This window comes from Tyto alba, unplaced genomic scaffold, assembly GCF_018691265.1.
Source record: "Tyto alba isolate M040663 unplaced genomic scaffold, T.alba_DEE_v4.0 Super-Scaffold_10, whole genome shotgun sequence".
Lineage (NCBI taxonomy): Eukaryota > Metazoa > Chordata > Aves > Strigiformes > Tytonidae > Tyto > Tyto alba.
Window position 1 is genome coordinate 6,066,400 of NW_024881262.1, and position 22,846 is coordinate 6,089,245.

Here is a 22,846-nt window from a genome sequence, read left to right on the forward strand (position 1 = left end):
GAATTCTTCCTCTTTTAACCAGAAACAGCATATTAAACTCAAAGAAAAACAGAAACCAGCCATTCTTCTCTGCCAAGCATGTACAAGCAAATGCCATCACTCGCTATTTTCAAGAAAGGTGAAGCTTTAGAAAACACTAAATTGTTTGAGTATTTCTATTTTACTCTATGCAAATAAAGAATTTTTACACTGTTATTAAACCCAATGTTTTTAGTAAAAGAATGATTTCTGTGTATGGAGCATTTAAATTATGACAAAATAAACTCAGTGGGGTTTTCATCCCTAGCACCACACAAAACTAAGAAAGCCCACCTAGCCCAGCATTCTTTCTCCAACATTGCCCAAGATGATGGGGAAGACAATAGGAATATGAGAAATATATAACTATTCGTGGCCCATGAACCTCTGCACCAGTTTCCAAATACTTAGTAACCCCTGATGGATTTCTCTTCCCCACCTTTCTGTACACCCAACAGCATTCACAACAACCTCTGGAAAGAGATTCACAATTTTAATGTAATTCCCTTTGTCTATCTTCTTGAAATATATTATAATCTACCATAGTCCGTTGTACCCATATACTCTGCAAATTCGAGTAGAAGGCAGTCATGTTTTATTGTTTATTTTTCAGCATCAGATACTATTTGGGTGCTATTCCATTAACCACGAAATAATAAGCAATAACTAGACAAAGTACCTTTTGGCACAGGATGTGGAGCAGAATCTTTTTGATCGTAGAAACTTATCAGAATATCCCATTTTTCCACAAAATTCACACTTTAGAAGATCATTTTCAATTTCATCCAGTCCCTCTAAAGAAAGGAGCGAGACAAACAAGTCGGTTTCAAAGACACAAAATTATGTTCAAATCTCATTATCAAGCAGGCAAGTAGAAGATTTTCAAATATCTACCACATTTAATTAAATTATTCGATTAACAGAAAATTATGCAAAACTAAGCAAGTCGTAGATTTCACTCTACCGAAAAGATCTTGAGCAAACTGAACCTTACTGAACCTTCAATTAAGTTATTCAATGGCCTTAATCGGCTTTTTGTTAAATTTAAAGCCATCCATAAGCAAGTATGCCTTCAAACATAGCGAACAATTAAAAAGAAGTGCTACAGTCCTCATGAATTGCTTATAAAGAATTCACTAACAAAACAAGGCATTCCATAGTCTAAATTCAAGCTCTCTTGTAATGACATAATGCATTAACCTTTTAAATACTTAATTGAAATAAGCAACTGCTACAACCAAAGGGACTTGTGAAAGCAAGCAAAACATTCTAAAAAGATAAGGTGCACATAAGGAAAGGATTATAGCATCTACTGATTTACAGTCAACCGTTACAGATTATTTTTCTGTTATTGGTGAGGTGAGAAGGCACTTTTCCTGCTTCTTGTGAATAACTCAAATATGAGCTGAGAGAAGCATCAGTGAAAGAAAAAGTAGATAAGCCCAAAAAAAGGCAGTACAAGACAACAAGGCAGCATACATGTCACAAGCTGAATGTCTGTGCTCTCTTCTGATGGAAGCGTATTTTGTGGGTAGAGCACGGTTTGTACATAGTTTAGAATAATGCCACCATATCCACAAACCAACTTGATTTCTGGCATGGAAAAGAAAAAAACCCTTATCCACACGCACCATCTGTGAAATACATCATAAGGATTGAAGGAGTGAAACTGGCACCAACTGAAATGTAACATCTTGCGGTCATTCGGGTTAAGTAAAGAATCACATGCCACATGGCTGCAATCGCAGACAAAATACATTGCTCAAAAATTCAGAAGACTAAACAAACACACATTTCTCCCACATTTCAAATTTATCTGTGTCACTGTTTCATATGCTTTGCCTCTTGCTATTCACATTCCACATTTATACTTTTAATTTTACGCAATTAGTTGCAAAAATGGCAAACTAGCTTTTTGTTCTAAACTCTTTGTAAGCACTGACACCAACTAATGCAAATGCAGGTGTCAGGCTAATTGAAACATTTTAACTAAGTCTGTTATAGCAACATTAACTCACTAAACTGCTTGCTAACACTAACTAATGTACTGACAAGGTAACAAAATAGTACCGGCACATCAAACAGCTGAAAATTCTGAAAAGGGTATTCGAATAACCTAGCTGATATATCAGGACTCAGACGTAACTAAAGTCAACAAATCCTCTGGCAGCATCAGACTGAAAATCACCATGTTGCAAGCCTCCAACTTAATAAATTGGTATCACACAAAAAGTAAAAACTGGAAATTGGAAACACATCAGACCTGACCAACATTGCAACTGAAGTTCAATACCAGAGATGCATCCTTCAAATAAATCACACTCAAACAAAACAAAACCCAAACCAAAAACCCCTCAATCTCAATCCATGTCATCCTATATGGAAAAAAAGTGACAACTGAGTGAAACAAAAAGTGATGCTAAGAGCCTTTTCTTTTGCATATTAGATGTTTCAACCATACATGCAATCATACCCTGGTTTAGTATTAGAAAATTGCCTTTGCTCAACTTCTGCATATAGGGATGTCTCTCAATGCTGGATGGTTCCTACTAGCTCATCTTATGAGTTGATGCAAATTGTGTACATAAACCTAACACCAGCTTTCAGGAACAGTAACTAAAAACAAAACCATGAATGTTTGAATAAATTAATATAACAACAGACAAGCTGTTTGAAATCTAAGAAACAACACAGCATTAATACTGAAAAGTTCTTAGGGAATACTATCGAAAACTAAATTAAGATCTACTGTAACAAATTAAGGGCAAAATAACTATTGCAAACAGAGCTTCAAATATTCTGGAAGCTACACCACACAGCAAAAAGTTTATTTTGTTAGAAACATCCTGTGTGAAATAAAGTATTAAAAAAAGCTGTACTCTTGATCAGGAAAGCAAGTTCATTTAATATCAATTTACAACGCAATTTACTAAGCACAGTCATGAGCTAAGAGATGGACAAACCTCATTTTGTGTGTAGAAAAGTAGTATAACTCCATTGAGCTGTCAAACAACCAAAAAAATGTCAGTCATAGAATTTACCAGATGACTTTTTTGTTTTTAAAGCCTCTTGTGCCTGATGCCTTCATGTCACTGGAATTCCCTCTCAAAGAACTGGTTAAATGGAAGCCCTCACTGAGAAAAAAATAGCAATTTTAAATTACATTAAACAAAGGTTTAGAAAACTTCCAGCCAGACTGCAACCCTCCACTATTAATATGTCAGATGCCTTCTAAATAATGCCTTCTAAAATTTAGTCTGGCATGACTGGGTGGGGGTTTGTGAAGAGTAAGGTATGCACCTCAAATTATTTTACAGTAGAATATTGTGTAATATATTTTAAAAAGAGACTCTGTAAAAATTGTTTCTTCATTTTTCTATGTAGATAACTTAATTACAACATAATCAAAAGCAAGTTACAGTTACAAAGCAAAGCACTTCAAATATCTGCCACTGCTTAAACTAGGCTGTTACTGCAAAATGGAGAAGGGCTCTGGACTATACTGAGATATACTAGTAAATGCAATCATATGACCAGCCATAATTTAGGAAATCCTGTGTTTTATGTTTCATTTTCAGGCACTGTTTCCACAGATTCTGACATCTTTGCACAGATGGTACATCAACATGGAAGAGGACTGCAACCCATCAATATTTCCTTTCAGTGATGTGCTTCCAAGCTAAACTAGCTTCTCCTAAAAATATACTCTTAATTTTAAGATGGGATACATATTGCCTAAGTGGTAAAGTAAATCAGCCTTAAGCAAAAATTCCAACCATGTTTACCTGGTTTCACTAGCAACAAATACTCTTCTTGAATTCGTAATGTTTTCTAAAGCAAGCTTTTTACCTTGTCTGCAATCCTTGATTTGGGTCTGACCCAATACACTTATAAGCAGCAATGGATATCAATCATTGAAGTAAAAAAATAATCTATCAGAATCTAATAATCTAAAAGACTGAATTTTGAGCAAATTTGTTCACCGAGATACACAATGGATGGAGCCAACTTCCCTATTGCACTTCAGTGCCATTCACCAAGGCAAAAACCACAGTAACTAATGAACTGCTATTGGTGCTGCTATCTTGAAAGTTCCTGTGAAAAAAAGCTCAAGGGGATGGACTGTTTTAATTAAGTGACAATTTACAATGTCTGGAATGGGAAATAGTTGAAGCACAGCTACAGCAACACCTGCTATTGCTCAGGACATGCTGTCCTGACTTTTTCCAGCCACTTCCCTGACACAGACCTGTGGCAGTAGCACGCACCGTATTTGACCCTTCTTATCCTGCTCATGTTTGATATGAAAGAGGGAAAAGAACTATTTTAAGAGAATGAAACCAAGATTTACATATTAAGACAAATTTAAACATCACCAGAAGTAGTTCCTGTGCAATTGCTCAAACTGTGGAAGAGAAAAATCCAGAGGTGACTGAAAAATTCTAGACTTTGCAATCTTGGATGAATCTATACAAACACATGAGTTAAAGAATAATTTGGCTTTTCTAGGCCAGGCCATGTTTAATTTCCATTTCATAACACTCATGAGGCTACATACATTTGGGCTTGAACAGTAATACTGGTGTAGCACATCCAAAATAATTGATTGTTGAGTTCTAAAAAAATCCATGACCATGATTATGTCAGATACTGCATGGGGAACTCGGTTTAGCTCACGAGTTGTGCCAGAGACCACTATATTCTAAACAGGACAAATGCATAGTTTCTTGACATTTGTGTGTAGCTACAGCAACTGCTGTTATGATGTGTAACTAGTAAAAAAACATTTGAAAATAGTTTCTATTAGAGACAATGTAAAGAGTAGAGAAAGATTCCAGAAGTACAGACGGGATAGGATTCTGTAATGCATCCAGAACTGATGGGGTGAAGGGGGGGAGAGTATTTAAACAAAAACTACAAACCTTCTGCAATCATATCCTCTATCTCTGTGTCCGATGAGTTGTCTGCATGTTTTGTATTCTGCAAGTCTGATTCAACACACACAACACTCATGATTTGACCCTCCACTAGCAATCTTTTTTCTGCAGGCTGTTCTACCAGCAAAGATGAACGACTTACCTATTGCAATAAAAGCAAAGCAACAGTGATTAACTGAACAATGAATAACTGAAAATAGTATTTGCAGCTTAGCACTTGTAGACGAGACTAGAATCATGGTTTATATTCTGTATCAATGAATCATTATTATATAGTGCCAGAGCTCTAAATACCATTTCTCAAACAAATACAAAGACTCACTCCTGCTCTGCAGAGTTTGCAATGACATTTAACAAAGGAAGAAACACATTATATATCTAGAGGAATGAAGGAATGGGAAAATGAGAGACACATTAGATTAGTTAATAAGACAGGCTCATAGATTTTAAACTGTCCATTTGTGGATTTAAAATGTTCATCAACAGTAATTCTTACCAGACACAGTACTAACCACACCAAGCTCAGTAAGGGGCTTGCCAGTGCTTTAAACAACAGAATTTTAACATTTTGGAATTTTAACACAGACTCATCTCAGGTTTAAATTAAGGTATCACTTAAACTGAGGTATCTAGGAGACAGACAAGCATAAAATAAAGTTACTGAAAATGGTAGCCTAAAATCACACCCTGTAGTTATCTCCAGATATAGCCTATTTACTCAACTGTGTCTCTCGTTTCACTTAGTACCTTGTCATCCCCTGATACTTGCCAGACAAACAACAACATGAATTCTGATTACATATGCAAGACAATACAAACAGTATACAAGTACACTGAATGTTGTAAGAAACAGGTTACTAATCAGTGGAAAAAAGGTCAAAATGAACATTTGAAAAATGATTCAAGATCTAAATAGCTGCTCAGCCACAAATAACATCATCCTTCATAACAGTTTGTTTCAAAAATTAGTAGCAAAAAAATCATAGCAACTTTTACACTTACAGGGAACGGCTCTAATCCCTCCTGAATCACAAAGCCTTCAATAACATGGGTCAGGATCTGTGGTTTAACAATAGCCTGTGGAGGTTTATTTTCTAGGCTAGGAATGCTGTTGGGCATTGACGTGCTGTTGCTCCTTGTTGTTGCTGCTGGAAGCAGTAGAGGTGGCGGTGGAATAGAGGCATGTGAGGGATCAGATGGAGATTTAATTACTGAGGCACTGACTGATGATGTCACTGAAGGTAGTCCCCCATGTTCTGAAAAAAAATAACAAAGTACGTTATGCTTTTATCACTTATGTCCAACAGTTGGCTCAGAATTCTAGAATTATGATGTGATAAACATCCACCTCTGCACCCATCATCCCGTAACACAGGCTCTTCCCTATGGCTTATAGATTTTACCTTCAAAACAAGATGGTTTTCCCTGACAGGCTATTCCACAAACAGTTGTCATGTAAACATTTTCCTTCACTCGGTATCTACTAACTATAAGCATAGTTAGCCTTTAATTACTTACACAAATGACAAATCTGTAAGTGAAAAGCAGAAACCAGTATTTTCAAATATCGGAGTCTCAAGACTGAGCAGCTGAGGTATTTCTAAAGAGAAAATTTATTTTCAGGGATGCTTTGAGCTTCAGTAACCTGCAGGGTCACAAGTATGTACAACATCAAGCCACTAAGCACCCAGTTATATGTATAGGATATCTATGTATATACACACAATATATAGAAAATATATTTGTATATTTAGCTCACTGGGCAAGCTACATTAGTCTGCAGGACAACCACCAATGCAGGTTTGTATATCTTATAAATCACTAAAGAAAATTTTCATCGGTAGCTTTTGCATTAGAACAGCTCCTTATTGTGGCATATTAAAAAAAATGGTGCCAAAAAGAATCATACAGTGTAGTCAACCGTTATGACAGAAATATCTGATTGCTGACCCTGATTCTGCAAAATTAAACTTCACACCAGATCAGTCAGCATATTTTGCCCATGTCACACAGCTATCACAAAGATTAACTGGAGATTGACACTCTTGTTAAGATTTAGTATAAAAGTATGTGGTAAAGAGCTCAAATAAGCATTTTCTGTGCTACATTATCCAAATACATATATGAGCTACACCTTTGGGACTGAATCATTTGCTCTATCACATGGATTTCTAATGTATTTCACACAGTTTCCGCTACTTAAAAAAATGATACCACTAAACTATAAAAAAGATCAAAATCATCGATTTTTATTGTAAAACATCAATAACTAGTAGAAGCTTCTAAGCAGAACAACCACCTTAGTCTGACTTTTGTTCTCACCTGACAAAGGATCTTCTGAATTAAGTGCCTCTCCATTCCCCAAGGTTATGGCTGGTGGAGACAAAGTGGGTGGTGTAGGTGTTCTAGCCATATGGACACAATCTGATTCCTCAGGCATCTCTTCTTCACATACATTCTCCACTTGGTAAATCTGCATCCAACAAACTATTGCTTTAGAGAGATTTCCATTCTATCTTAACACCTTAAAAGAGTTGCATAAATACAGTCTTTAAATTAAATTACCAGTTAAAATATGCTAATATCCTAATAAAATTCTAGTTGCCAAACTGCATACAAAACAATGAACTCTGGGGACATCACAATGTCCATGAAAGCAATTTAAAGTACTTTGTTACAAATAGCAAACTATAAAGAGGCACAGTCCTCCTATCAAACAGACCAGAGAACTTAACTTTTTCAATGTCTCATCTGTGCAGCTTACTGTATATTTATTCACACACACATTTGTAGCTAAACACTTCTGCAGAACGCAAGCTTTATAACTTAAAGACAAGCCTGAAAATTGTTCTTTATCTTATATAGCCGTGTAATCAAACTGAGTATTTCAGAAAAGTACACCAAGACTACCAAGTATTAGTGGTTGTAAGAGATTGTAAGGTATTTTCCTCAAAACTATTAAAGTAAATTTACGTGAATTACTGACCAGTTTAGCAGATTAGATGTCAAACACCACCTTGTCAAAAGCAAACCTGGCTTCTACTCTTTCACCCAATTTCTACATGAAATATCAGAGTTGAGATCATTACTACCCTCTCAATATAAATTAAACAGCACACTTTCTTCCTTAACCCATTGGTAGCCTGAAAGAAGCCTACAAGACCTGTTTATTCTTTTGCTCAAATTAATCTCATTAGCATGTTACCACTAAAGCCTAGCAATGCCATCTTAAGTGCCAGCATTATCTGCATATCATTTTATTTCACTGCTGTTTCACTTTACGTGATTTTAGTTTGTGGAATGAAGCTGAAACCTTCAGTTACAAACTGCAGACGTCTGAGACTAACACTGAATTAAATTAAATGGCAATGATGGGGAACACCAAGCCAGCATCCAAAATTTCCCTATTCTTTTATGAAGGGGATTTTTCCAATGTTAATACAAAATTAATTATGCAGAACTCTTATCTTAATAATCTGCTATACAGATTATTCACACCTAATATAGAGATGACTCTCCTACTCAAAATTTTGATCGCCTATATTATATTTGGATTAACAAAGAGGTAGAAGTTTACAGTCCATATGGTATATTTATCAAAATTCATTGATGTAAATATTGACGTGTATTTGCTTGCTTTTTAAACTTAAGATATACTGCAATTTCATTAAGAGATAAGATTTTAGATCCAAAAGTTGCACTTTCATGATTCTTGGATGATATCCTTGACTGATGATCCATTACAAAGCCAAAAAAATAAACGAGGAAAATGTCTAGTGTTTTATTAACCCATTTCTGTAATCAATAGGTTTCTTCTGGTCTTGTGTCTAGCAGCTGGTTTAGCTCCACCTGAAGTCAACGGGCCAGATTTACAGCTCTTTAGAGAAGCCAACAATAAAGGACTGCAATATTACCACTTACCACTGGAGTTTCAATTGGTACAGAGGGCTGCACCTGAAGATTTACTGCAACAGTCTGTGGTGGTGGAAGAGTTTGAAATGGCAGCTGAACCAGAGCTTCTGCAGCAGGAAGTTCTTCCTCAGAAACCAAAGTGTTTTGAACCAAAACCTGGCCCTGGGACAGAATTTCAGGCTGCACTTGTAAAGACTGCACAGACTGCAACGGCAGTGGTTGAATCTGGGTTGAAGATGTTGACAGCTGAGGAGGAGCTGCAAGAGGGATAGGTGCGGACTGCAAGGCTGAATATTGCTGGTGCGGTGTCGAGGACACAATCTGCTGGCCTGGGGAAACTAAGCTGGGCTGATCTACTGACCCTATATGTACAGCGGGGGAAGATGGGAGTGGAAGATGTGATGGAAGATTGAGTGGCTGTGCAATTGGTCGGACTGGATTGGTAGTAGTCTGCTGAGGAGCAGTCTGCTCTGGCTGAAGAGCTGTTGGCATGAGGGAGTTTGCCTGTGACTGAATAAGTGCCTGAGGGTGAATAATTATTGTGGGTGATTGACTTGGGGAGTGAGAAGGTGGAGGAGATACCACTACTGACTGCTGAGCTGACTGGGATGGAGTAGGAGATAGTGTCAGAGGTGGAGGATGGATGTGAATAGGTGAGCAATGAGACTGGACACTGCTGGGACCCGGAGGAAGACCGTGGCTTGGAAGTGGTAGACAGTGCTGTGATGGAGGGGGTTCCTGACCCGACGGAGTCTGAAGTGCAATTGGCTGGACTTGCTGCTGCTGTTGCAATATCAGCTGATGGTGGGAAATCTTTGGAGGTGGCGAATGAAGTGGGATCTGCTGATGTTTTACTAGAGAATGAGGTTGCAATGGAGAATATGAAGCTGTGAGGGGGGGAAAAATTTGACAATTAGTATTTATTTCTTTAAGTCCAAAGAACATTATTAAAAGTATTAAAAGAAATATCTTCTTTGACAGCATACAGTACACGAGAACAATTTATTAGGGGAATATGTAAATTTCCAAAGCAAAATGCAGCATTGACTAAAGGAACATAGCCATGCTTTTTACATATATAGACACATATATGTACTTTCTATATAAAAGTATCTAAACCTATCTTTTTGGTGATAGTCCTAAGATTATTGCCGACCCAGCCTTTGCTTATTTAAGAATTTCATGCAACTTTAAATGGATTTAACCCTTGCTTTGAAACAGACTGGAACGAAGACATAAGCATGTTAAAATCAACAGCATTTGTTGAAAACTGCTAAGTTAAAGTTTAGGTAATAAAATTTAAAGAGACTAAACAAAATTACAAGAGTTCAGTATGAACTGAAACCTTGCAAAGTACTTTCCAGAACTTGAACATAAAACTGAAAGGTATGAATCTGAAAACAGCACAGCTTCCAGAGCTATCACATCACCTTTAAGCGAACCAGTGACTCACTAGTAATTCCTTACAGCACACACACATGTATTTTCCTCCACATGCAAACCTCTTGCTTTGTCTTTCCTACTTCAGAAACAACTGTCCTTTTTATTATTTATTCTGCTAGCAAAGATGGATTTTTTCCTTGTAGAAGTGAGTTCTAAGAGCATTAGGGCTCAACACCTCAAGAATGTTTGCCTCACAGTCTTACTCTTTCTCTAAAAGCTGCCGATAAGCCAAACTAAATTCCACAGAATTCAGACCAATTATCTAGACTATCCTTACTCTTTCAAAATAAGGAAGCTAAAATGCAAATACATTGTGTGCAATGTAAGTGCTTATCTAACCAACTGCACCCTTATTTTGATTTCTCTCAATACAAAACCCCAAGATTCTGGGGCACTACTACCTATGGATTTTGATGACAGCAAGAGACTTGAGGTGATTTCACCCCATGTATTGCTTCTCAGAGACTGGGGATGACATGTCTGACAATGACCACACAGACAGACGAGTAATGAGAATCATGTTTGTACTGTGGATCAGTTCTGTATTGCAATTGTTATATTGTGCTTGTATTGTGATTTAAGAACACTGCTGTATTGCTCTGCTAAAACAAAATCTCGTGTAACATCCAGTATCAACAAATAAGTAAATTTACTATTAAACATTAAACACTATGAAAGTGGAATATCTAAAGGAACCCAGTCTGAGAGCATTGGACTCTGACAGAACCAAAACATACAAACATACTAAAATGACTTTCTTATAGCTCCATTTTCATCCCACCTGGTGTTATTAAGTGATGTATGCTTGATGTCCGTGTGACTGGTGTACTCCGACACTCTGGAGTTGGGCTCTCGCCTTTTCTATTGCTTTCTGAGGGATCTGGCTGGCTGCCCTTGGAACTGGTTACAGGTTTATTAGGGCACAGAGACAATGACTGAGTTTGACTGCTGCTCTTTGGTGGGCCATTCTGTGAACTTGACAATACACCCAACTTCTGACTGCGCAGGGTCAAGTTCTGAACCTGGGAAATGAGCGAAACATAAAAAACCCAAACCATATAAACATCTATGACAAACATCCAGGCAAAAAAACACAGAAAAAAAAAACATTATGTAATACTTCTCATCCCATGTGATCAAAAAACATGAGAAGTTAAAAATATGCATATCTTTTAAGCCACGAAATTTAGAGAATATGGATCTTGAATTACTTCACTGATAAATACATGAAAGTCTTTTTCTTATCGAACTTTTAAACATTACATTAATTTGAATTAAAAACTGCATTTTTTTTCTCTTTTATTGTGCCTTCAAAGTGAATGACAAAGCATCTTAAGCAAATGTAATTTTATTTTTATACAGATGCCGCAGAAGTGGTCTATAAGTATGCTTCCAGAGACTAACATAAACCAGAGCCTTGGGTAGTCAATGGGACCAGAGTCTGCTGTATGTTATCCATGTCTTTTTTTTCTACAGTGGTATTAATGTACCTTTTCATCATGACACCTCCGATGTGACATGAAGCAAAAGGTTTGCCTTCTGAAATGTAAATCAGTCAGTGATTACTTTCACTAATGTCTGTTATATCACAGCCAGATTCTGTACATAATGATCCTAGCTTTCCAATCCTGCATGCTGAGCTAGTTTTATTTTCAAGAATAAAGACTACCCTTGTAGCACTAATTTACATTATACTTTACATGAAAAAGACGACTACTTGTTATCAGCATCCACTATTTTGATTACATAATCCCTTCCTCATTCAACAGTTCTTACTTGTGTAATGAACACCTAGTTTACATTTTACTTCTCGCTGTTGAGTGTGTTACCACAGGATACATTCAAATCCTGTTCTGAAGACAACAGTGTTTGTTTCCTAATTGGCATGCATGAGGCATTTACTGCAATCCTATCTCTGTGAGTACAAATTAACCTTCAGCACACCTTAGCAGATAAGGTAACTAATCTGAGATGTCCAGGTCATACATGAGGGGGAAACATACGAAAAGAAAAGAAGTATGAAAACAGAAGGGAGGAAGAATAAGTAGGAGAGAAGCATCAGTTCACCTAACAGGCCGTGTTAGGGGTGACACTGAGACACTGCTAATCATTGATAAACTTCCGAGTTTCTCTGGTATTTCTACATGGAAGATGATATTGTGAGATCACTACACCGTACCTTCACAAACATCTTGGCTAAGTGTAATATACACATCTATGTATATAAACAGATTTTTTTTTTTCCTTATTAACTAGCATTGCCTACTTGCTCAGGTTTGCTGATATGGTAAACGAAGACACTTCTCTAGCCCAGCTGACTGAAACCACAGGGACATATTTATCCCAAGGTAGGAAAATGAAGTGTTTAAGCTCTTCCATTGCATCACTGACTACAGATGAAACTGGATCTTTGCAATGTCACCGCTGCTATAGAAACTACCAGACAACCAAAGTTAACAACATCTGGCAACAGGGCAATACTGAACATTGAGAGGGTAGAGGAAGGGCTTGAGTTTGGCAGTGCCACCACAGCAGCTCAACTGACTGAATAATGCTCAATGGTCTGGGGTGAGATTCTTCCATCCCTCTCCAATGATGTCTCTGGAAGTTGCACAGCCAGGCAGACTTGTGCAAAACGGACCTCTAAAACCCTGCAGTACAGAAGGACCAAGACTGTAAAGTGATACACTTTATTGACATCTCTACCTTGATTGAAAAAGATACAGATGCAAAAAGAGCTGCTAGCCAGTCCAGTAACCTCTCTGCACTTTCAAACTTGATGTGCAGAATCTGGAGGGAAAAAGAGGCAGCTGTGATAAAGGATAATGAAGCGTGGTAACTCCAAGACTGAAGGAGTAGTCTGACTTTTCAACAAAAGCTCAACTGATGACCTTAACATTGTGAGCTTGCTCAACACCCTGCATAAATACACAGCTAGATTCCAGCAAGCTCTGCCCAACTCACATATCTACTGGAAAAGCAAAGGGAAGACAAACTTCAATGATTTACCATTATCTCAGAACACTGACACATCTTTAAGGTCTTCACATCTATTAGAATCTTCTGAAGGGGTCAACAAACATAAGGTTAGAGAACATTCAACTGGTATAATTTACTTGGATTTCAAGAAGGTTTCTAAATAAGGTCTGTTTATCAAAGGCTTTTAAATAAACTGCTAAAATAGAAGATCTCTCACGACAGCATAAATTTATTAGATAAATATTCACTTTTCACAGCGGAAGACTGACTAATATGTTCTGTAAATGATCTGTACAATGACATATATTTTTTCCAGATGATAAACAAGTATGTCGTGCAGTGAAAAGGTGATATAAGTTCAGCTGATAACATGAAGTTATTCAAGGTAATAAAGATGAGAGCTAATCATAAAGAGCTAAAATGTCATATCCAGAATCCAAATTTTACACGTAACATGATCACCTCTAAATGTGTGGTGATGGCAAACAGAAGGCACTGAAGCTGTACATAACCAGTACCCATTAATAGTTTTTATTAGTAAACTTAAGCACAAAGTTTCCTTACTTTTCAGTTTTGGCCCACTCACTCATAGGACTCACCCAAGGACATACCTTTATTAAATTTACATAAGCTTACCTGAGTAGCTGCAGACTGACAAGATGATGAGGAAGATGATGAGACAACAGGAATGTCAGACTGGACAGCAGCCACAGTGGTCGCAGGAGTAAAAATAAGCTGTTAAGCAAGAAAAAAGTATCTGTTAACAGTCTGAAACCTTGAAAATACTGAAAGAAATGCAGTGTTTTAAAGAGAGATACATAACTTACATGTAGTGAGGTACAGCTTCTAAGCTTTACTTTTTTACTTTTAGATGAACTTACTCAAAGAAGAATTTATCACGGTAGCTTAAACAAATAACACTGAAAATAATAATAATGTAAAATAATAATGTAAAATATTTTTTCTACATATTGAGAAAACTTTCATATATGTACACACTCATCATCTTTCATACAAGCATTTTAAGTAAGACTTTCCCTCCAATATTATGAATGAGTGAAACAAAGGAAAAAAAAAAAATCACAAGAGCAGCCCAATATCTACCATATTAAAGAAAGAGAACATGTATCTTCTAGTGTGTCAAAATGTTATTTAACAAGCAGAGTTGTTACATGAATTTTAACTGTGCCAATTAAGTTTCATAGCAAGAACAGGTATCATACAACCAGCCTGAAATGACTAACTTCAGAACACCAGCATACCTAACTATCATTAATTTCTTTATAGGCAATATAGCAAAAACAAACTTTATGGAAGGCTTTGAAGAAAGACCATTTGTTAGTCTTCCATATTTTTAAAGACATCTCAATTCAAGGAGCAGTTAAGAAGAAAACATGAAGGCTTTTATCTGGAAATTAATTGAGCTGGTGATGAAGCTGTTGTTATGAGCTAGTTAGAGATAAGAGTTGACCTTTTTTACAGAAAAAGAAAGGTCTTGGTGATGAAGAAAAATACATGACTTCTAGTATTTTAGCTAGAAACACTGAAAGACAGGTATGATATTTGAACTACTAAGGCTAGCAATATGTTCTTGCAATAGCATTCTGAACAGAAACTAATAGGTTACGTTTCTCTCTTGCAACTGCAGTGTAAAGCAGTTATTCAAAGAAGCATGGGATTTGACATTGAGAATCTGGATGAAAATGTAGTGTAAATGAACAAGAAAACTGTATCCATGATCCAGGCTATAGAGATTGCTACTACAAAAACCTGCCACATCATCCTCATATTGCTTCAGCTACTAAATTGTTAAAACACCTTGAAAGGCAGTGACATGAAATGAATTGGTAACTCCTGTTCTGTTAAATAGTACTAGGTGCATTCAGCATCTAGTTTTGTTTACAAATCAGAGACTCAAGAAATCCTTTCACTAGGCAATGGATAAAGAGGTGTTTGATCTTTAAATCCTTATCTTCAAGTTATAATACGTTTTCAATAAACATATATGAAAACAGTAGCCAAAGAAAAACACACAACATAGCACAACAGCATTGCTGTGCATGCCTATGAAAAATCTTAGAAAGAGAACAAAGGACCCTTTTCCCAAAGATACTACTTTGGTGCAATTCCTGCAAGAACTCACACTTGCATCTAATTTTATATACCACTGCATTCACGAACCTCTGGCTCCAAACCTCAGTGTAGTGTAACAATGATTCTTCCTACTTCATGTTGTTGAACGTAACACTAGAAAGCTCTGGTCGTTAACTCACACAAGCTGTAATAGAGTCTTTGGCCTTTACCAAGTACTGATTGGTACTTGAGCATTTACGTACTGCTTCAGTAATTTCTATAAAATCTCACACAGATTGTAAGGTTCAATTCATATGCAACTCACTAGAGAAAGTATTAAATTAAAAAAAAAAAAAAAATCACTAAACAGATTTTTCAAAGTAGCCCATTAGGAACTGGAAATGCCATACTGATGGGAAATTGCAAGACTCACGAGTTTCATGTGAATCCAAAGAGAATGAAAGCTACGTATTAACTCAAATTCTAGAGACAATAATACAAAGAACAATCTTCGTTAAATATAAGAAGATTTAAATCAAGAGTTGGAATTCTGAATGCTACCAGTGCATTGGGAAACCATCTACCTTGAATACAGACAAACTCCAGTATGCCCTTCTACACGGACAGAAAAGACGGTTGTGCTTTTTTTTATTTTTCCCATATTTGATCAATTTAATAATTGTAGCACAACCAGGCTAAAAACACTTGAGCAAACCTCACGAGAGATAGCAATCCTTTTACTTCTGATGTTTACAGTGTATCAGAAGGTACGTATGCACAAATTAGTGACTAAATTCTCAATGCTATCTGAAACTTAAGAAAAATATTTGTAAATAATTTATAGAAACAAAATAGAAACTGACACAGTTAAGGCGTGGGGTTTTTTTGGCAGGGTTAGGGGGATATGGTGTGGGGACAACAGGGACAGACCAAAACCAAGCTTCAGAATTGTAATCAAAACTTACCATTTGAGCTCGTAGATACATTTGAGCCTGGCTTGCACTCAGGGTTGGAGAGGTGCTCCCCAGCAACATAGTCTGTTGGGTAATACTGCTGCTGGTGGTGTTGGAGGTCTGTGAACGGCTTATTATCTGTGCAGGTGTAGGAGAGGTGGAGAGGTTAATCTAAGGAAACAAAAATATTGCTTCTGTCATGGAAATTCATTCATTCTAGGGTCTAAAGCCAGAAAGCCTTGACAAAAATGGCAGGGGCAGTTGAAACCTCTGAACTGTAAAGATATCAAAAATATATTGAGCCAATCATCACAAAACTGGATTCTGGCAAGACTGTACATTTGCAATGTTAAACTGCAAGCACCTACTTTGCAGTAAATAATAATAATAACCAGTTAGGAGTATAAACAATGTTATTATGAAGTCTGAAAAATATACCTCATAGAAATTTACAGAATATGTAGCATAAGCTTGTGATATTTTAAGAAAAAGATCTGAATTTTAATATTTAAGCATCTTTAAATGTTTATATTACCTGACTGGACTGATATCTTCTCTTATGCTTGTTATGCAACCTGATCAGGACACTCCTTTGTGCTGCCATATATAGACTTTGATTCCTCATTCTACAGATACATATTTAAAAGTGACTGGAGACTAAAACTTTCTACGATTTCATATCAAATGCTCCTCAACAATTGCACTTTAGCATCTTCTCAAACAAAAAGATGCTGTGGTTTTGGTTTGGGTTTTTTCTTTATTTTTTTTTTTCTGACCAGTCTAACAGAGTTAAGTGCCCAGCTCTTTTTCATCACTTACTCAAAAGATTTCCTTGAAAAATCCCATCCCAATTATTCTGTTAGTTTAACATCAGACATCTTTAAAGACTTTCCCTCCTAAATTTAATGAATTAATGATTTTACTTCTAACAACTGTAAGCCAAAGCAATGCTATGAGAGCTTAGAAAAAAAAATATACAGTTAAATCACTGAAGCTATGCACTGAAGTCATGAACAGCTTGAGGGCGTGATTAACAAGCAGGATGTCTGCAGGACTAACAAAGTCCTACTGGAGACAACTGTAGAACTGTACATAAGAGACTGTGCAAATTATATGTCTGAAGATGCCACTTAAAGAAATACAGCATGAATTGAACACAGAGCTGCTAATAACTGAAACCTGAGCACATGCCTAGAATATGGATAAAGTAACTGAAAGTGCATAAAAGATGTATGATAGAAGATGACAATCAATAAAGGAATGAGTGCTATAAACAATCAGTTTCATATATCTAATGTGAGCATTGACTTAGATACTTTAGATTTGGTGCTCTGTAATCACTAATACACAGATTTGACTTTATGACAGTTACCGACTTTAACCTACAATAGTCTCCTGAATAAAGAAACTAATATGAAAAATCTATTAAGAAATCCTCTACGAGATGAAAGCTCAGGGAGTGACTCTTGCAGAGGTCTGAACAGTGCTTGTGGAGTGAGCAACTGCCCCTCAGAGCACCACGAGCAGGCTGGGACCAGGGAAGCCTCCAACGCTGGCCAGCAACGACAGCAGCTGGCAGCACGCATCAGGATGACTGTTGGATGCTGGAAGCACAGCCAACACTTACATATTTACTGTTTCTGTAATACTGATTTTAACCATATAAGCTTAAATAGTAAAATCTTTTCTGCTTTTCCAAGTAGTTATTATATAACCAAGAAGGGTTGAGAATGGATGGAGGGCTTTGTTCAGTTACGTACCGAGGTCTGCGACATGCTTGACTGCTGAGTGACACTCCCAGTGGGGGAAGTACATTGCCTCCCACCTGACAGGCTTGCCTAAATAGCAAGAATATGTGTCAAATATTGAAATCAAAAAGTGTTTAGGTGATGTTCATATTATTGCATAAACCATCAGAAACATCCCTCCCTACCATTACCTTTTTTGTGAGTTAACAGTAAAAATGCTTTACTCAGTGGAATTAGTTTTCAGCAAAGTGCACTCTGCACTACAGAATGCTATCTGCAAGGTGCTAATTGCCTTGAATTCCTACCCAATTTCAGGCACTCAGATTCTTGCAGATGAAGACTTGAACAAATATCTACCAGAGGTAAAGCCTATCAAATTGTTAATGATGGAGCTAACTGATCAGCTCACTACCTATGGTGCTCAGATCTTAAAATGTGACATCATTAAAACTGTCATTATTAAAACTCACATCATTTTTATTCTGATTAGAATCCTTGAAAAATAAAAAAAACTTTATAAATGCTACAAAGAACACCCTTATATTCTAGAATTATAATTTATGTATGCCCATCTAGTGTCTATAACTGTACACTATTCCAGCCCTTCAGAGGAACACAGGGACAGTGATTTAGATTTCTGTATTAACAGATTGCATACCAAAACTTCTTAGCTCTTCTCAAACTGATTTTCTTTGCTGTCTCAGTAACTGTATATGCACACACAAATCCATCACAAAAAAAATGACCGATCAATATATTACCATGATCTAATGGAAAAGGTATAGAAGGAAAAGCCAGGATCATAGAAGAGTCAGTCACAGTTCTGACAAAAAACAGCTACATCCCTGAGGTCTGTAACTCCATCTCAGCATTTCCATGTGTAAAGTCATTAACAACCACCTAGCTCTGCAAGACTCTATTCAAAATCCAAGGTCAACTGAGGTCAAGGGAAATCTTTCCATTGCTTGAGTTTTCAAAATGGGTCTCCTCCAGTGTCCACTAATGTTAAAAGCTGTGCTTCAGAAATGAAATGTCATTTACTTCCTACATTTCCACACTCAGAGTTAAAATTGAATTTTGCCATTATTTATAATGCAGCCAGATGTGTGGCAAAACACACTAAGATACCAGATGTTCATTACTTTTATTTGATTTCACTAAGATACATTGCTATTCATTGCTTTCCCCATCAACTTTTAGAGAAACTCATGTGATAAAGATTGAAGTAGCCTATTTTTAATATTTATTTTATTACTGTTTGATGATTTACATGATGCATTATAATGTATGCAATAAAGCATGGAATGGTCGCCTATTGGAGCATCTATTAACACTGGACAAAATCCTTCAAATAGTTTGGAGGAAGATACAATTTAAAATAACAAAATCATTAAAATATAACAGTGAATTATTGTGAGGCGTTAAGCTCAGGCACTTAAGCTGTTATTATCATCTTTGACAATGCTCTAGAACTGTAGTCCTATGCTAGGAAGTAGTACACCATTCTTTTTCAGCAATCTTCGCTCTCACCTGTGGTACAGTTGCCAGACTCTGAAATTGGGTACTGCTTAAGTGCTGCTGCTGCAAAGCAGCAGTCTGCAGCATTAGATGCTGCTGTTGGGCTGCATACATCTGCTGGAGGTACTGAGCAGCTGAGCTAGGAGGACGATGCAAGGCCTGCTGAATAACCTGTGATGAATTAGTAGGTAATTAATTACAATTACAAAGTACACACCATGCTGACATGATGCTGAAGTTTACCTTTACAAGGAAATAAAACCAAATCAATTCTTTTCACACCAATTATGTAATACTGAACTTGCTCCATCACTGTTCTCAACCAAGTCACAGATTACAGTTAACAAATATATTCACATTTTCAAGGAAAGCCTGACAATCAGCTGACAATACAGCATCATTCATAACACAACATCCAAGCCTCCTAGGTTCTTGTCAACAAGTCCTACATAGCCTTCTGCTTCTTGAAAGATCAGGATAGCATGTGAGAGACTCAGTTATCAAACCCAACAGAATGGACCGTACAGAGTTTGAGGAGACCTGATTTAAAGAACAGCAAAAGGGATCTGGATCCAAAGCAGCAGTTACACACACGCACACACAGATACATCTGGATCCTTGTAGTCAATGCTGGTCAAACAAACCGCTTTATTTTCTGTTATTTTGTCAAGTCTTATGTTAATAATCCATACCCTTACAGAATGGCAAAAACCCCAAACTTTCTAGCATAGCATTTCCCCCTCCCTTATTTGGGAGGCAGGTCTGTACCCTGCACTACTTTTAGGTGGACTGATACTCTTCGGTAAACGGTATCTTCTGAAAACCAGTAAGTCAGATATTGAGAAAGCAGACAGCAATTAAGAATGTAAAGTTGATCTTATGTAAAGTATGGTGCAGTGTCTGTATTTGAGAGCACTGTACAGTACAAGAAAGAATATCTCCTAGCCCAGTACCTGGACGGCATGCCTGTCAGAGCCGCTGTAGACAGAGATCTGCGGTAGCTGTGTCCGGGAAGTGGAGGTGGTAGTGATAGTAGTTGTAGATGCAGAACATGTTGTTGTGTTTGGTTCATTCTCCATAGCTGTACAATGTTCATTCAGCCTGGCAGGATTGAAATAAAAGTGGTTATCAAACAGAAGGCTAGTACACACTGATTTAAGAGAAGAAAAAAAAAAAAAAAAAAAAAAAAAAATCTAAACTTCGCCAAGATAGAATACTGGACAATTTTCAAATGGAAAAGTTTGCAGCATTTGCTATTACTTGATGGAATTTTTTGAGAGACATGGTTATAATCTTCCAGGATTCATCAAGAATAGCAATAGGTAACCAATTTAGGAATACATACAAGATATTCAGCAAGCTACACAGGAGTACTGTCACATCCCTCTTCCCCACAGCACAGCCCAAGAAAGTGCTGGCTGACCATTATGTACATTCAGTAAAATGGTCCTGGCAAAAATCACTAACAGCATGCCCTATTTGGAAAGGGATGGATAAGATGTAGAGAAAAATGCTTTTACTTTTTACAGCAATACCTCCCAAAATATAAGTCAAGGAAGAAACTACCTATTTATGCATCTCTGATGATTCTTCCCCAGCCTTATGAGACTTCCCTCTGTTGCAGAGTACATTCTCTCTCTCAAAACATTGTCTTTAGAAAGGAAATTAATCTCATATCTCAATATATGAGGGGTGTTTACTTTAGTTTCTTTTTCAGTATTAGTATTATGATTAACAGGAAATAGCATAGTTGCTGTTTATTGCTTTTAAAAGGATGTAAAAAAAAAAAACAGGTAGGGAGATGTGTTTCCTTCTTACAATAAAAAAAGGGCTCAGAAAATTAACAGAGAGCACTGCAATGTACTAGAAAAAAAGCAGCATTGCTAAGTGCTTTACAAACCGCCCATTGGATGCTGCAAACAGGAATGTAATTAGGAGTTTCAACTCACACAGCTGAAAGCAGAATGCAATGCTGCCAGGTTGCTACCATCACTTCTCACAACATGACTACTTTGCAAGTAGAGAACTGGACATGATGCTGTAGCTCCTGATGACTTAGGACAGCTAAACTTTTAACAGATACACAGTCACATCAGGACCTCACACTTCTCATTCTATTGTACATCTGCATATGTTTCACCATCAAAGAAAAATCATGGTAATAAACCACATTTTAAAAGCAGACATCCCTACCATTAGAACTGAAGAAAAAATATGGCTTTGATGTTAAAAATTCAGATCTCTTGTGCATTATTGATGCCATTTGTCTACCTACGTTAGAGCACAAGTTAATATACATGGTTAACCACTTCAATTGCAATAAAAACGGCACCACTTCTAAAACCACTTTACATTAATTTTACATAATGCTAATGAAAAGTATCTTGAAAAAAAGTCCTGTCTCCTCCAGAGTACATTAAAAGCACATCAAAATATTTACACCTACAACTTGTCTAGCTAGTTTTAACAGAGTTATGCAACCAGTCAGATTAGCCTAAGAAAACATTGGATGTTTAATTTCCTTCTTTCTCAGCCATGTTTTAGACATATTATTAGCGAGATGTGCAATGTATCCCACTCTAGTAGCTATTCCATCAGAAGTTCACCCCATGAGAGCTCCTAATCCTTTAGCTGAAAGTGTCTCATGTTCAAAAATAGTGCTGTCATTGCCCAAGTTGTTCCCGCAGTGGTCGTACAATGAAAACACAAAAGAGCTAAACTTTTGTTCAGTGCGGCCTGGTACTGAGGTGCCTCCCCAGTCCGCCTGTAACACCTCAGAGCCGACACGCGACACTTGTCACCCCGCTGCCCTACCACAACACAACACCACGCAACACAGCACTAACATGCAGAAATAGCTTGCCCTCTTTCGGCTGAAGGACTAGCAGTGTTTCAACAGATGAGACTTGTTAGAAACCTCTCCCCTCTAAGTGAGAAATGGAATGTTTAAGGATGAAGAGAAAATACATAAAAAGTGGTTGTTTTTAGCAAGAGAACTAAGAATCCATTACAATTTAGCAGATGGATATTTTATGACAGAAAGCCTAAGAACCACTACAACCTTAAAAAATCAGACTGCCTTTACAGCATCGCTTTAATTTACAATGCTGTGTATGCAGAGACCATGTCTGGTTATAAAAAAAAAAAATAATCTCAGATACAACTGAAAACAATCTTCTGAAATTGTTCACTGAGTATTCTATGATATCAAAAAGGCAAAACCCTTATAATAAAATTGTTAGATGCATGATGAACACCTTACAAC

At 36.9% G+C, this 22,846-nt stretch overlaps 1 protein-coding gene across 7 annotated transcripts in view; it reads right to left on the reverse strand.

The window, feature by feature from the left end:
- The window catches only part of PHC3 (polyhomeotic homolog 3), a 29,560-nt gene that overhangs the window by 5,536 nt on the left and 1,178 nt on the right, over positions 1-22,846 (reverse strand). For 4 of the 7 annotated variants that reach the window (XM_042797636.1, XM_042797675.1, XM_042797668.1 and 1 more), the window contains exons 2-12: positions 20,535-20,682; positions 19,594-19,752; positions 18,076-18,153; positions 16,328-16,486; positions 13,926-14,024; positions 11,092-11,332; positions 8,877-9,754; positions 7,278-7,428; positions 5,958-6,211; positions 4,941-5,097; positions 698-812 (exon numbers count right to left, since the gene is read on the reverse strand). In XM_042797636.1, the coding sequence (XP_042653570.1) occupies positions 698-812; positions 4,941-5,097; positions 5,958-6,211; positions 7,278-7,428; positions 8,877-9,754; positions 11,092-11,332; positions 13,926-14,024; positions 16,328-16,486; positions 18,076-18,153; positions 19,594-19,752; positions 20,535-20,660 (2,417 nt within the window). In that variant the 5' untranslated portion in view covers positions 20,661-20,682. The remainder of the gene's footprint in view (positions 1-697; positions 813-4,940; positions 5,098-5,957; positions 6,212-7,277; positions 7,429-8,876; positions 9,755-11,091; positions 11,333-13,925; positions 14,025-16,327; positions 16,487-18,075; positions 18,154-19,593; positions 19,753-20,534; positions 20,683-22,846) is intronic. The other 3 variants (XM_042797644.1, XM_042797659.1, XM_042797651.1) reach the window with 3 other exon arrangements.